The sequence below is a fragment of the Cannabis sativa genome, chromosome 6 (assembly GCF_029168945.1).
Source record: "Cannabis sativa cultivar Pink pepper isolate KNU-18-1 chromosome 6, ASM2916894v1, whole genome shotgun sequence".
NCBI lineage: Eukaryota > Viridiplantae > Streptophyta > Magnoliopsida > Rosales > Cannabaceae > Cannabis > Cannabis sativa.
Genome location: NC_083606.1, coordinates 68,800,352 through 68,817,272, shown reverse-complemented (window position 1 = coordinate 68,817,272; position 16,921 = coordinate 68,800,352). Strand labels below are relative to the sequence as shown.

Below are 16,921 nucleotides of genomic sequence, written 5' to 3'. Positions count from 1 at the left end.
ACGCAATCTGTTTATTCGCCAAGTAATTTGGATACTTTTGGGCTTTGGGCCTTGGTTTGGGCTATTTTACTTTTTGAGCCGTTTCGAAATTTTAATAAAAGGCCCAAGTAATGGGTTGTCTTCTCTCCTATTGTCCTAATAGTGTTATGGGGAATTTTCAAAAGGCATTATTTCATAATACACATATTAAATAAAAAATTACAAAAATACTGTTGTACAGAATTTTAAATGTTTTTTATGATTTTATTTATAAAAATAGGGCCTTTTAATGTATTTTTGTATTGTACTCTTGTTATTTTGTTGTTAATTTTTTCGTTATTTGTATGTTATTTTTTGTTGTTGTTTTGATGTTATTTTTTTGTTACTTTAATATAGTTTTCTTATTATTTTCGTGCTTTTTTATAGAACACCGTAAAAATAAAAAATAAAATCTTTAAACGTAAAAATTTAAATATTTTACAAAAAAAAATAATGCTTTGTGTAATTATTCATTTTCAAAATATACAAAAATTAAAAGAATATATAGAAAATATAGATGAAATCTTGAAAAAAAATATGGATTAAATGTAAGGCGCGTTTAGTAAAATTTTTGTTTTTTAATTTTTTAATAACAAAAATTAAAGTAAATTTTGTATTTTTAAGATTTTATGTTTAAGAAACAAAAATGTGTTCTATAACCATAATTTTTTTAATTTTAAAAATAAAAAACAAAAATGTGTTCTATAATTTTATTTCATTTTTATTTTTTAATTTTATTTAAGTCGGGTCTAGGTTCGGGTCTGAGTCGGGGTCGTGGTTGTGGTTCGAGCCTGGGACTGGGGCTGGGGTCAGAGTCCGGGTCCTAAGGTCCAAGTTTGGGTCGAAGTCCAAAATATTAATTGAGAAAAAAAAAACTGTTTAAAAAATTTGTGAAAGTGATTTTTTTTTTGTTTTCAAAATTTTTAAATATTGATTCTCAATTAAAAAATTAAAACTGAAAATAATTTTATAGAACATGTTTTTGAAAAATATTTTCAGTTTTTTAATTAAAAAAATATTACCAAACGCGAGGGCTGACCCTAAGTTGAAATGGGTTATTGGCAAAAAAAAATTAGGCCCCTACTATAAAGATAGATGGTATTTTTAAAAATTATTAAAATATGTATATTTTTAAAAAGTATTTTTTTTTTATTTAGGCCCCAAAAATAAATAAGCCCTAGGCGCAGTCCTAGCCCACCTATGCCTAGGGCCGGCCCTGCCAAACGCACCCATAAATTTTGTTTTGAATATTAATAATTTTATTTTTGTAAACAACAGTTACAAATTTGTAAGAAATTATTACATATTTGTTGATAAGTTTTATAAATTTGTAAGCACGTGTTACATGCATGCAAATAAATAATATTTACACACTTGTTAGCTAAATGAGAATTGGCAACATATAATATGGTATGTTGCTTTTGGTCACTTTTGGTGAATTTTCATAATCTTTTGGACTGCTCTTTTTTGTGCTTTGTGACAATTTTTTTCTATTTTCCCTTTGTTTCTTCAACTTCATTTCTTATTTCTATGGATCCTCTACTTGATTGGATAAAATTCGCTGTATCTTTAACAAAAACAGAGCGCTTCGTGGTTGCCATCGTTGATGGTGGTGCCCCTAACTCGAATGAGCGGCTCGAACTTGTCTTGGTTGTTTGTATTCTATCTCCACGGAAAGTTTTGCTATCAACTTTACAAAGACAAATGACTTAATATTGGGATCGTCGTTTCAAGGCCATCATTTCTAAGCATCATTCTGAGTTGTTCTTGATAACCTTTGGATGCATTGGTGATAAAAATAAGAGCTCTGGAGAAAGAATCTTGACACTTCCAAAATCATCACATTGTTCTTCACCCTCCAAACTGTTCTGCAGAATATCACACCGGACACAATGGTTTTTTCTCCTTTTTGGGTTCAACCCTATAGACTCCCATTCTTTAGTAAGTCTCGTTCACTGGCTAAGGCTTCAGGAAATATTATTGGGGAGTTTATAGAAGTGTTTGAAGGCTCTTTTTTTGAGGGTTGGGGTCCATTTCTTCATTTTTCGTAAACACTGGCTAAGGCTTTAGGAAATATTATTAGGGAGTTTATAGAAGTGTTTGAAGACTCTTTTTTTGAGGGTTGGGGTCCATTTCTTCATTTTTCGTGTTCGAATGGACATAAGGAAGCCTTTGCTTTGTGTCGGCATGATTACTTTTCCAAAAATCAAGGATGAATTTTGTTATGAATGTCTACTAGATTATTGTATGGAATATGGTAAAATTGGGCATGTCTTTAACAAATGTCAAGTGCATCTTGAAAATATGGATAATGGTATTGAATCTTAATTGGCTTATGGACCTAGTCTCAAAAGATCTGTTCTACCAACTTCTAGTTATGATTGCGATAGAACAGACTTGTCCAAAGGAAATGTGTGGCCTCTCCTGACTCGCTTGGTAAGAACTTCGCTATCTGCTACCATTCCGCAACTACAGTCAAGGCCTTTTTCTCATCCTAGGCCCCTATTACATGGTGAATCTTCTAACCAACAGCAAGAAGTTCAACAGTCGACAATGGATACAGGGATTGTTTCTCTTCCGAATTTCACTCCATCATCTCTTGGACAATCATCCTTCTCGACAATAAATTCACCAACAGTAACAACATCAAATGTTACTACTGTTATTTCTCCATAAAGTGAGATGGAAAATGAACCAAATGATACTATAGTAGCTAATTTATCTGGTGTTTTCATTCAAGATATTGGGAACTTCAATATGTCAATAGACACTTCAATATCATTGTCGGAGGGAACCTTCGACTTAGAAAATTTCCCCTTACCCTAAAAAATTTTAAAAACAAACTTATATCAACAACAAAACAACTGTAGAAAGCATAAAAAATCAAGTATATAATACCAAACACCAAATAATAAGTACTAAATAACAAAATAATAAAATTATTAAAAATTCGAGAGTGATTAACAAAATCAAAAATTAAAAACTGTTAGGGACAATCTACGAACAAAAACCCTAAAACAAAAATAAAACAACATATTTCACAAATGCAAAAACTAGATTGAAAACACACACAACAAAATACATAAGCAACATCATGATGATTAAAAAAGTTCCATTACCCACCCACCCGCAAAAAAAGTAGAGATAAATACCTTTATAACCTTCTTTAACTCAAAATGTTCATCTTCTTGCTCAAAATCAGAGTCTGAAACTTCAATGATAGCTTTAGAACATTTGGATTTCCTCATTTCCATAGAATCACTTACTAACTTTCTTTTGAAAGAAATAGGGGATGTAGGGCTAAGGGGATCATCATTATAATTTTTCTTCTTAGCAATACCTTTCTTATCCATTGTCGACCTCTTAAAAGTTTTTTGAGGAGCTTTACGAGATTTTTTTACGATTGGGGAAGAAGAGCAAGAACGAGTCACACCCATTGATAGGTCGGACAACTATTTATAAGGGAACAATGATCAAATAAAGAGGAGAAAAAGAGAGGCAAAATGATTTTTGAAAAGGAAATAACTAAATCTAGGTGGAATGCAGTCCAAAATTTAGCAACCTTTTCTAACTTCCTTTCAATCAGGGATGAAATTTTCAAACAAAAAAAGGAAAAGAAAAATTGAAAAAAAAAAGAAAGAAAAATAAAGAGTGTTCATCAAACCGCCCACACCGCACCACACTGCATAAAAATTACGGTTTGAAATCTTTTGCAGTGCGATTATGGTTTGTATTTTTGTCAAACTGCTCAATGCAGTACGATTTGCGGTTTTGAATCTAATAATTATGGTTCAAACACATAGCACTATATATTACAAAGTTACCAATTTTTACAATATGATTTTTATTTTATTTTTTTATATAAAGAAAAATATATGTACTATATGTGTATATTACATTATTTTTTAGAGACAATTTAATATAATAAATTGATGATTAGTATATATATTATGATATTAAAACGTTAATAAGATTTTTTTTTTTTATATTGTTAAAACTTTATTGGATTGATTTTAAAATTTTAGTTATAATGTTTGATAATGATAATAGTATAAACTGCTCAAACTGCACTGCATCCAGGGCCGGCCCTAGGCATAGGCAGGCTAGGCCCGCGCCTAGGGCCCACACTTTCCGGGGGCCAAAAATAAAAAAAAAAATATTAGGTTTTTATTTAAGTAAAATTTAAGTGTATTATAAGCAACAAATATTCATAGCTTAGTTGGTTGAGATAAATGGCATAATGTCCAAGACGAATTAAATTTTGGGGCCCATATATTTTTCAGGGCCGGCCCTGACTGCATCACACCATATTTTCGCAGTGTGATTTTTGTGGGTTTAAAATCTCGCGGTGTGGTTGTAGTTTGAGAAATTACAAAAACTGCATATGCAGTTTGGTTTGAAAAAAATATCACAACCGGCACAACAAATACCTTTAGAAAAAACTAATGTAGAAAATGATGATGAAAATAAAGAAGAAGAACAAAGGGAGAAAGTTGAATAAAGCGGTAACATGTTTAGAGTTGTGGAACAAAAGAAAAAAACTAACATCAACGTGAAAGAAGTGGCAAATGTCACTCAACATAGTCAAAAAGAAAATTTAGAAAATCAAACAAGTATAATTGAAAACTAACATTGTACATAGTATAAAAGTAAATTATAAAGTGTCACAGTATAATTGTTAAAAAAATGCCAAAACTAAGTATGTGGTGTAAAATTCCCTAACAAGGCCCACAAACAAGGCCCAACACAAGGCCCACAAACAAGCCCAACACTCGAATTTGAGTCCAAAACTCACAACCCAAAAAACTCAAAGAATTGCATTTTGTTAATTTGTTCATACCAAACCTAAGCACCCGATGACACATCATGCATGTACACATTTGGGACACGTATAAGGCCACGTGTCTGCATAAAATAATTATGTGAACTTTGTTTTCATGTAATAAAAAGTCCACAAGCTAGAATTTCCAAAATGGCATGTGAAATCAAGATAAGGCCACATCCCACAACAAAAAAATCATCAAATCATATACAAGTCATCATAACGTGTGTGGAGATGAAGAGTTGAAAGAAATTCTAAAGTAATGACCACTTTTTATCATTTCTTGTTAAGTTGGAAGTTGGAACCTAACAATACTCAGTCATCACACAACCCTAATGGGCCAATTCCAAACCCAATATCAGTATCTTTTAGTGGGCCCTATTATGAACCCAAGAAAGATGTTTTACTATCAATTATCAAAAGGGGCAAATTAAGTGCACCATCCTCAAATAGCCGACTTGGTCAATAAACTTGACTATCTTCAATATCATCTCAATGAAGAATTTATATTGGAAAAAAGAATCTTCTTACCAATAATTCATTAACCCAATCTAACATTAGAGAGCAACAAATTGAAAACTAAAAAAATATTTAATTTTAAGTAAAAATTTATAATTTTATTGTTACAAGATTTTTTTTTATAAAAATATTATCTTTTTATAAAATAAAATAATTAAAACAACAATGAAATAACTAAAAAACAACCGTGAAAACTTACACAATACACATTATAAAACTTACACAGTATTTTTTTTAGAAAATTTTTGCCCTAGAGTAAAAAAGTAAAAAAAATAAAAATTTCAATATTTGGTTTAAAAACCCCTAGAAAAAATCAAGACTATATAATTTTACAGCCTATAATGAAGTGGGTTTTTGCCATTAATGTATCTGGGATTGTAAATCCATATTCCATACCAATACACATTTTATATAATAACCATCAAGTCTAACTCTATTTTGATTCTAATATATCTACTCCTTTGTTTTTCAAAAACATAAACACATACAAATGAAAATAGCATAAATATAAATGTAAAGAATATTATTATTATTAAGAGGGGACAAAAGAGGAATGGGGTTAGGTATGGTGAGGAAAGATCACATGGGAAGTTGAAGAAGGTTGATAGAAGTAGAGCCCACTATTCAGCCCACAAACACAAAGAATCTCCCTCACCTCCTAAAAGTAGGAGATTCACCTTATCATCATCATCATCATAAAAATAATTCATCACACCATTCCCAAATACAATGCTTATTATGATTCATGAAGCATTGACACCACACCAAAATGAGCTAAACAATTTCATAATGAATGGAGCTTCCCCTCAAAAAAAGAAGAAGTTATAAGGGAATCATGTGACTATGAGAGTACTAATTTATGCTTAGGTTTAATGGGCCTCCTTAATTAAACTCGGGAAAGTTGAGGAATATCTTTTTTTTTTTGTATTATTAACAAAAAATACTATCATATTATATTTCATTGAAATACTCACTTTTTTGAGTGAATTGCTTAATATAATTTCACTATATTTAAGTCTAATACATATTTTAAATTAACTTAAAGAATATAATAAGATTATCATCTATAAAAGTAAGTATATTTTAAAAAATATGAAAATAAAAATAAAAATAAATATAAATCAAATAAAATGAGTGTCCAATGCAATTTTCTCATTAAACTCTGCCCACTGCTATAGGTCCCATATTAACTGCTTAATAGTACCTTTAACTTCTTATATCAACTTGTAATGTTTCATATTTGAGTTTTTAGGGAAACAGCTTGATTTGAACTCACTTTTTAATACTAAAAAAAAATTAAGGGAAAATCACTCTTAAAGCTGCATAGATATCATAATGGAGACAACTAAGATACAATAAATTAATTGGGTTACAATGGTAGAGCAAATACCAAGTACAAAGCTAACCAAAGATAGACACATATACCATATTAATAATAAGGCACCATTTATATTATTGCACCCTCTTAATTTTTTAGTCCACTCAAAATAATTCTCAAACTATTTATAATATTGTAAAGTGCAGTAATTCTATTAAATTCTATCACATACAGCTAACAAAATATTAGCGTAATTATTTATTTACTGATGTGTCATTACCAGGGGTAGACCCATAGAGGCGAGATGAGACAAGCCATCCCTTAAAAAAATAAAATATATATATATATATATATATATACATTTTAACTAATTACAATATATATTGCTAACTAAAAATAATATTAATATAAGATTTTGTATAATGATAAAGCTATTTCATGCACATAGTGATGAAGGTCATGAGTTCTAATCCTAACAAAAACATGTTTACTTTAGCATTTAAATTTATTTTTTGAATCTCTACCAGTAAGACTTATATTTAGTGTTTTAATTATTGAACCTAATATTTCTTTTTATTTTATACTACATTTAATACTAATATAAATTTGTATTGATTTTTAACATATTATACAATGTAAGAAAAAAAGATGTCTGCTCACTTAATTAGAGCATCTCCAATAGATGTGTAAATAAATAGTGAAAAGCTAAAATATAGCTCATTTAACAAAAAGTGTGCTCAAATGGTGTGTGCTCCAATGGTGTGCCAAAAAGTGATGTAAATTTGGCACATGGCAAATTTTGTGCCAAATTTAGCACAATATTTGCTATGATGTAAATTTATACCACAATAAATACACTACTTTTTCGTTTATATTTATGTCATTTCTATTATTTCATTAGTATATTTAACTATCACATTAAATTATGAAACATTTATATTATTTTTTAGAGCATTGCTATTAGGCACCAGTGGTGCCTAGCACCTTTGCGACATGTCGCGTTGCGATTGGCTAGCGATACTCCCTAAAAACTATTATATTAAATTATATGGGACCCGCTACTTAGTTGTACCAATAGCGATATTGACACATAGGAAGGTGCTAGGCACCACTGGTGCCCTTTAGCATTTCTCTATTTTTTATTGTTTTACATATTAAAATAATAATAAAATTGATTATAAAGTTATTAGATATTTTTTTCTTAATAAAACATTAATTAGATATTAAATTTCACATCAAAATTTTACAATTGTACATTGGAGCACAAAACTAAAATTTGGTGTAAATTTACTACAAAATTACTTTTTGTGCTAAATATAACACAATTTTTACATCTCCCATTAAAAATGGTCTTACGAAAAAAATGTCATCTTTCCTCAACTTAAATCCTGAATCCGCCGCTGATCATTATTACATTAACACCAATAAATAATGTAATTTAAAATTCAAATTTATATATTTATTAAGATTAATAAATTAAATAAATAAACAAATTAATATTAATCAAATTATATATAAAAATTAGATAAACAAGCATAAACTAAAGTCCTAAGAAATAATAGAGTGGTCAACATCATTATTACAAATTAAACCAAAACAAAACAGAATAAAACAACAAGACAAGGTAAAAGAACTTAATATTAACACAGTAAGAAAAACAAAATTATAACAATCAAACAAAAAAAAAATAGTACTGTCATTTTAATGTATATACAAACAATTACTAATATATGTTATATATATGAAATCACTAGACTAATAATTTTCATTGAACACATCCAAGTTAACCCATTTACTCACCAACAACATACACAATAATAATATAGATGACTCAGATGTCAGTATCTTATCTCAAGGATAAGACAATAAATTTATGAGAGTAATTAGAATAAGGTATGGTCGTTTATAGTAACAAATAAATAATAATAATAATAATAATAATTTAGTTTTATTATAGCTTAAGGTAATAATGGAATATTATCATATTTATTTTTGGTCATTCCTAAAATATATTTTGCAATTAAAGAGATAATACTATGATCTGAGATGCTCATTAAACATGTAAATAATTGTACATTTTCCAGATTTGTAGCTCTAAACTCAAATCAATAAACATGTTTACTTTAATTCGAATTTCAAAAAATGTTAATTATTTTTTTTTTTTAATAAAGTAAAGCTTACAAAATTACAACTAATTAATTATTAATATGACCATTTTTCTTTTTTTTTTTTGAAAATGATACATTGATTTGTACTTTTGATGATAAAGGTAGTAAATGTCATTGGCTCTTTCATGTGATGAGCACAAAAACATAAACCAAACATAATCAGACAAAAGAAGAACACCTTTGACTTTAACAATATATACTTTTACCAAATTATATGAGAACTCTTGATCTTATTTCGAAACCCATTAAAAGAATTTTAAAAACTTGAGAAATTAGAGGATTTAAAATGTGTGTAGAGATAGTACTATGTGAAAAAATTTACTAAATAAGTGAGTAATATTGTAATTTTTGGTGTAAAAAATTAGGTGTGCAAATACTATTTTTATGACAATAATTATAACCATAAACTTTCTTTTTTGTATATTTATTTTAATTTAATTTTGGATTGATATAATTTTAGACCGTGGAGATTTTAATTGTGAAGAATGTTTCAACTTGTAAAGCCTAGAATGGTTGTGAGCACTTACCTTTTCCTTAGTGTTATAAGATTTTATTTAGTGGAAGAAAGAATTTTTTTTTATCTAAATATTAAAATTACACTTAAAACTTACTTTAAAATTATTTAACCAGTATATCTATAAAAGAATAACTAAAATATAAAAATAATTACATTATAAATAGGAGAATTATTGCATATATTATTTTTTAATTTACAGTTAGGATTGTTCTGATAGTTTTTATGTGGTTGTTATATGAATTTTAATTGTGATTTAATTTACTATATTGTTGCTATAGGACTTCTCAAATGGGACACTAAAAATCCAAAAAATAGTGGAATTTGGATACAAAATTGCTCCAATAGAACTTTAAATGTTATCTTATAGAGTCGATAGTGTTCCACTAAATAGTAAGACACTATAGACTACACTATTTTTTTTTTTTAATTTTAACATTAAAATAATGTATTTAAGATTAAATTTTTATGTATATATATATTATATTATGAGATAGTTTAATAAAATAATATAATAATAAAGAATATTTTTTTAGTATAAACTTTAATGTTGTGGTTGGAATAGAAAAAAATTTAGTGCTGAAATTACTCTTTTAGTGTTAATTTAACACTAAATTTAACTTTTAGCATTGGAGTTGATTTTAGTTGATATGTAAGTTTTTGTAAAAATGTAAAAAAAGATTATTTTAAAGTGTAAAAATAGAAAAATCTCTATTAAATATTAAGAGTTAAAAGCTGGTATGAAAAAAATATACAATACTATAAAAATATAAATAAGGGTCATAATAAAAAATGTATGTAAAACTTACTTAAAAACAATTTGTTGGAGAATTATTTTAAAATTTTGTAAAAAGGGACTAAAATATATAAATATATATCAAATATTAAGAGCAAAAAATTAAGGGTAAAATATATTTACTATAGACGCACAAATGAGATCAAAGTAGACATAATAAGAAAAAACCCTTAAATTTATAATACACTTTCTAGAAAGATATTTTGATAGACTTTTTATTTGGTTCGGTATTAAGATAATTTTTTTTATAATTGTGTATGTTATAGTTATTTAGAATTACATTGTTTTAAAAAATTTCTAAAATTCATAAAGTAAATAGAAGTCTACATAAACACTCTTTAAGGAGTGTACTTCGAATTTTTTTCAGTGTTTTATTCAAAATTCGTTTTTGAAAATGAGGTATTTCCAAATACACACTCACTTAAAAGAAATGTATTAATCTTTATCAAAAAAAAAAAAAAATGTATTAATCGATTCCTTCAAACATTGTATTGAGAGCTTATATGACTGATTTTACTTTTCAACATTTACCCAAAGGGCTCATATTATATTCCAAAATTTATGAAAATCATAGATGAAACACACAAGGTCCAACTTCAACCTTTTTCTTACTTTAATTATTTTATTGAAAGGAAAATTAATTAGAAAAATTACATGAACCACAACAAAAGGTAACTCAAATTACGGTGTTTATATTCTCTTTTAGTAAAGCTAAAATGAATTTCTTTTCTTTTTAGCCTCAAAATTAAAGATCTTTATTCCTAGGAAAGAAGGGCAAAATGTCAAAACTACAGTACCCATCAATATGTGTCTTCTCCTAATACAAAAATACATAAAGATTACCCTTTTTGGTGCTTTTCTTTTCTGTGATTGTAAGTAGCTAAAATATCATCAAGAGGGTATCTTCACTTTATACCACTAAAGTTGTATCTGCATATTCCAATACAATAAATCTAATACCCAAAAAAAATCTGAAAATTTCTGATAAAAAGAAAAACTTTAAACTATTCATTCACTCAAGCATCTAACACTATCTTTCTAGACATGAAATCAAAAATTGAATACATGTTATGTTCCCCAAGATGTGGCATGATGAGTGCATACAATTCATATTGGAATCTGCCATAATCACAAGATAACAGCACAAAATCCAGTTCAGATTTAGAATTACTTTCTTTCAATTTCAAATCAAGTCTGAATTAAAGCCCTTGTTTAAGAAAAAGAATAAAAAGACCAAAAGGGTCATCTCTTCATGACCCCATAACAAAATTTTGTGTACCTTACACAAGTCGAAACGGCCATTCTTCACACGTATACATATAGAGATTTATGTTTATGTTTATCCTATATTAAAAGCGTTTACACACCAATCTTGACCACAAGATTACTTGAGGCTTACACACACACAAGTTCACAAAATTGTGGTCAACATTAAACAAAAAACTTTACGTTTTAAATTCCTCCAATAAAAAAGGGGGCATCCACCTTGGCCTCTAAGATATACAAGGAGACAAAACACAAAAAAACACCCACCCATTTAGCCAAAACTCCATCTTTTTTTATTGAAAGGGGAATCTAAGTTGTACTATAGAGATAACGGTAAAATTGTTTTTTCATTTCAGTTTCTTGACCAAGTTGGGTAATTTTGGCAAGCTAAAAACTGTTCAAAGCTTAAATCCAAACAATACGTTAGCCAATGAGGGACCCCACAAACCATTGATTGTTGTATCAGAATCTCCTCATCCAACCTTTTCAAAAAAGAGGCTTGGCACTATCTCATTTTTTTCTTTTTTGGACAATTCAATCAAACCCGCCCTAGAAAAGACCCTACAAAGGATCACAACTACAAACCAACATATTAACAAGGAAAACAATCAATAATAGTTAAGAACTAAGCTATTAGATAAGTATTATTATATTAAAACTAAATCTGAAATTTACTAAGAAACATTGAAAGAAGGTACATCAAGATACCGAATTTTCAAAAGGGTTGATTCGGTTCAATGCCCTCTTTACTACAAAACGCAAAGGATTCTTCTTCTACCATGTTTCTTACATCCTTTGCATTTTAACAAAATAAACAAAAAAAAAAGAAACATTTAACTGAGAAATTGATAGACATAAAAGTTTAAAACAGACGTCCCTAGGCGACAATGGTAAGAGACTAAAAACTCAAGCATAGCAATAGGACCACTGTTCATCCTCAGTGGATGTAGAATCAACAGCTTCGATGTATTCATCCTCATTGCAGTAATAAAAGCCACCATTATTCATTGCAGTTAAGGAGCAAGAAGACCCCACAAGATAAGGCATGCTGTGGAAGTAGTGGGCGAGGCCTCCAGCCAAGGCAGCGTTAGCCATGCCGTCGTCTTCCTGACCAAACTCTTCAGCCCTGTGCTTGAGCATCTCGAACATGAGCTCGGGCTCGTGCTGCATCACTCGGAGGACGTCACTGCAGCAAGGACCTGGCATAGCTCGCGTCACGGCGAAGCTATGGGGACCGTCACTCTGCGAAACCCGAACAACGCTCGGGCCACCAAACAGGTTATGGACTCCACCGAGTGCCTCCTCATAAGCCCCTCCCAAGAACATTCCCAGATAGTATCCGCAACCACCATTGTTGCCGTTGCCACCTTCCAATTCATGTAAAGGCAAGGTGGACTCCCCACCAATGAACTTGTCAATCTTCCCATCGCTGTCGCAGGTCAAATCTGAAAGAATTCCCTTAACAGCCGGCCTCTGATCAAGCCGATGAATTGGGATGATAGGGAACAGTTGACCAATGCCCCAGAAATCAGGAATTGAAGTGAAAACCGATAAGTTGACATGATAAGTACGAGTCGAATCCGAAACACCAATCACTTTATAAACAAAGTCACAGAACCCATCAACAGCAGCTAGTTGTTCCATACCAAGAGAACCTTCCTTGAACTGATCAATACAACGTTGTTTCAACTGATCAGCATAGAACAAACAAGTATCAGACTCACCCTTAATGGCCGCAGCAGAAAGGTTCTTGTAATCAGCTAGAGCTTCCTCTGAGAGAGTCTCAACAAAGAATTGAAGCCCAAGTGGGGACATGCTCGGAGTATCATAAACAGAAGCTGAGATGGCCTCGAAAATCAGAATAGAGTGATGAGACACGATTGCCCGGCCACTTTCACTGCACACAATGGGGTGTTTCACAGACCTACGGTCACAAACAAGGCGAATTGCCCGAACAACAGCAGATGCATACTCTTCGAGCCCATAGCTGACAGAGATTTCGGAGTCAGTAGATTTGGATCCATCGTAATCGATTCCCAAACCGCCTCCAATGTCAAGAACCTGCATATGGGCACCAAGACGAACAAGCTCACAATAGATCTGGGCTGCCTCGGATACACCATCGGCGAGCAGTGCAGTAGTAGGAATCTGCGACCCAATATGGAAATGCAGCAACTGAAGGCAATCAAGCATATCCACCTGCTCAAGCTTCCTCACAACGCGCAAAATCTGCGTTGTGGTGAGCCCAAACTTACCCTTTTCACCAGAAGTAGACCCAAAATGGCCGGAATGCTTCGTCCTGAGCTTGGCACGAAGACCAATCACGGGACGAATAGATAGCTTCCTGCTCAACTCAATAACCAAATCAAGCTCTTCCTCTTGTTCAAGAACAATCACTGTGTTCAGAGCAAGCTTCCTTGCAATCAAAGCTAGCGAAATGTACTCAACATCTTTAAAGCCATTGCAGACAAGGAAGGAATCAGGGCTACCTTTGCACAAGCAGCTCATCGCCAGGAGAAGCTCTGGCTTTGACCCAGCTTCCAATCCGAAACGGAATGGGGATCCGAATTTGACAATGTCCTCCACAACATAACGATCCTGGTTACATTTCACAGGGTAAACACCCTGGTAATGGTTTTCATAGTCCTGCGACTGGATTGCGAAATCGAACGCCGCCTGGAGAGACTCAAGGCGGTTCTTAAGCACATCAGGAAGCCGAATAACGAGCGGAAGGGGCAAACCTAACCCGCCCTTAGATTTCGGATCCGAAACCTTCTTTACAATTTTCAGCAAATCAATCTCCTGGTGCGCCAAAGTTCCAGCGCCGTGAGGGCGAACGGCGACGTTGCCGGAAGAGTTGACGGCGAAGTAAGGTGCGCCCCACCCATCGACTTTGTAGAGAGCAGACGATAAGGAAGGTGACCAAGCGGTGGCAGTAGCGGTTGTCGCCGGAGGAACGCCGGAAAATATGACCGGCGCGGGAAGAGAGCTATCCCCGGCGAAAGCGTAGCCGGGAGGAGCTGTGGCAGCAGCGTCAACGCAACACGCCAGGGCCGGCATCTCTTCTTGATACCGCGACGATCAAAAGAATGAAAGAACTGTTAGAGAAGAATAATAAAGAAGAAGAAAAAGAAAGTTAGGGTTTTTATATTCAATGTGTCTGTATGTTTGTGAAGCTGGGGGTTTTAGAACCCGCCGAGGCCGAGGCCCCGGCTACCCCCCTCAAAAGAAGCAGTAAAAGAATCTATGAAACCGGAGTAAACCCTCTCTCTCAACCACTCAGTCTCCGAAATCCCCACACCGAACGCTCAGAAGAATTTTCTTTTTAAGCTTCTGTTTGGCAGGTGAGAAAATTAAATTAGGCCAGGAATTTAAACACGGAAAGAAACAGAACTCATGCAGATCCGGTTAATATGAAATCCGTTACGGAATAAAGACAGAACAAAGAGAGATCGAATCGAAAATGGAGAAGGAAAAAAAAAAACAAAAAAGCAAAGAAAACTTTCCTGGGAAATATCAACGCGAGAAAATCGAAAAGAAAGTTTCAGACTTTAAAGAAATGAGAAAGAAAGAGAGAGAGAGAGATTAGGTTACGAAGTTGTGTTTCGAAGAGTTAGCAGAACGATGTAAGAACTGGCGAGAATTGCATGAATGACCAAGCCAATTTATATAGGATTTTCGGAGAGGACGAGCAAGTTGGGCCGTGGGGCCCATCAGGGCCCATTTAGCCTATGGAAATAATATCTTTCTTTATTATTTTTTTTTTTTGGAGATTAAATGTAATTTAATTTCTCGTGTTTTCTCCTCAAAAAAAAAAAAGAATACTGGATTCCGTAATAACGTTAATCAGCGTCGAGTTGCCGCGTGGACCTGCGTTCGATGGGCCCCGAGACGATAAATTGAAGTAAATATCGAGAGGTGAGGGCGCGATATATCGTGAGGGTAAGGAAATAACTGCGAAGTTTCTCTGTACTAGTTTACAGCCGTTGATGTGTGTTGATTTGAATCAACGGTTGAGATTGTGACACGTGGAAGATGAAGTTTGTTGCGGTTTGCATTTTTATATTATGGATTCTAAATTTGTAACTATGTCACAGGTGTGCGGCTTAATTGGCATTTTTTTAATTTTTCTTTTTCCCTAAATATCGCAAAGGTGATTGATTGAATTAAGGTCACGTGGTGAACACGTGTTTCGTGGCCTTTAGTCTAGGTCTAGTCTCCTCTAATTTAACGGAAATGGGGGACCTTTTTTCATGTTAAAGTGTTATGTGGGTGGAGAGGACTACAAATATGTAAAATAGGAAAATTTTATAATGCATCACAATAACAGGAATACACCGATATATTTTTATTTGTTTTAATATTTGAAATTATTTTTTAGTGAAATTTTTTTTCATGGTCACGTAAATTATACTTATTTAAGACATCCTACAAAATTTTAAGAAATTCAGAAAAGTTTAACACGTCGAAAATTACGTTCAAGCAGTGTGTTGTACGCGTGACTATTTTATTTTATACGCGTGTAAAATAGATTGTTTGAACATTATTTTCTATATTGTAAATTATTCCGAATTTCTTAAAATTTTATAGGATATCTTAAATAGCAATAACGTACATGAATATGAAAAAAAAAAATAGACTAAATTTTTTTTCTAGATGCCGAAACAAATAGAGGGTGCACCGGTACATCCTTTTTAAGGGGTGCACTGTATTGAAAAATTCTACCATCAACTCTTAAAAGGGATGTATCTATACATTTCTATTAATTTTAGTATTCGAAATTATTTTTTAGTTAAATTTTTTCTCATATTCAAGTACGTTATAGTTATTTAAGACATCCTGCAAAAATTTTATAAATTCGAAAAATAGACGGTTTGAACATTATTTTCTATATTGTAAATTATTCCAAATTTTTCAAAAATTTGTACGATATTTTAAATAGCTATAACGTACCTGAATATTAGAAAAAAAACAAGACTAAAAAATTCTTCATTGGTAAATTAATAATTCCAGGTAATTTAAAATTACGTATGTGATTGTGTAAAAAAATTGCGTATATGATTACTCTTCATCGTAAAAGAGTTAAAAGTTTTTTTTAAGCTAAATCCTTTTAATTATCATTTTAATTGTACTTAATTCTGTAATTTCAAATTTTAATAGTAAAAACTTCCAAACTACTAAACTATTGACAAATTTAAAGTGTCATCTATTTTTCACAGTTAACTACCAATATAGACTGCTTATGTGTATATTTTCTTCAACACGTTGCACTTTTACATTAGTACACCTAAGATTATTATTTAAATATTAGTTCAAAATTATTTCAAAATTTATAATATTTTTTATTTTTAAATATTTTATCTAATTTTAGAATAATAATATTAGGTGTAGTATTATAAACACGTCATATGTACAAGAGTGTACACATAAGCACTCTATGTGGCAGTTAATTAGATGACCTCTTAAGTTTACTAATAGTTTAGTAGTTTGGAAGATTTAC

At 31.4% G+C, this 16,921-nt stretch overlaps 1 protein-coding gene across 1 annotated transcript; it reads right to left on the bottom strand.

Annotated features, from left to right (window-relative positions):
• Positions 1-12,039: 12,039 nt before the first annotated feature.
• LOC115725364 (arginine decarboxylase) lies at positions 12,040-15,222 on the bottom strand. Its single transcript, XM_030654854.2, has one exon. The coding sequence runs from the start codon at positions 14,479-14,481 to the stop codon at positions 12,328-12,330; it is 2,154 nt and encodes a 717-aa protein (XP_030510714.2). The 5' UTR covers positions 14,482-15,222; the 3' UTR covers positions 12,040-12,327.
• Between the last annotated feature and the right edge of the window lie 1,699 nt (positions 15,223-16,921).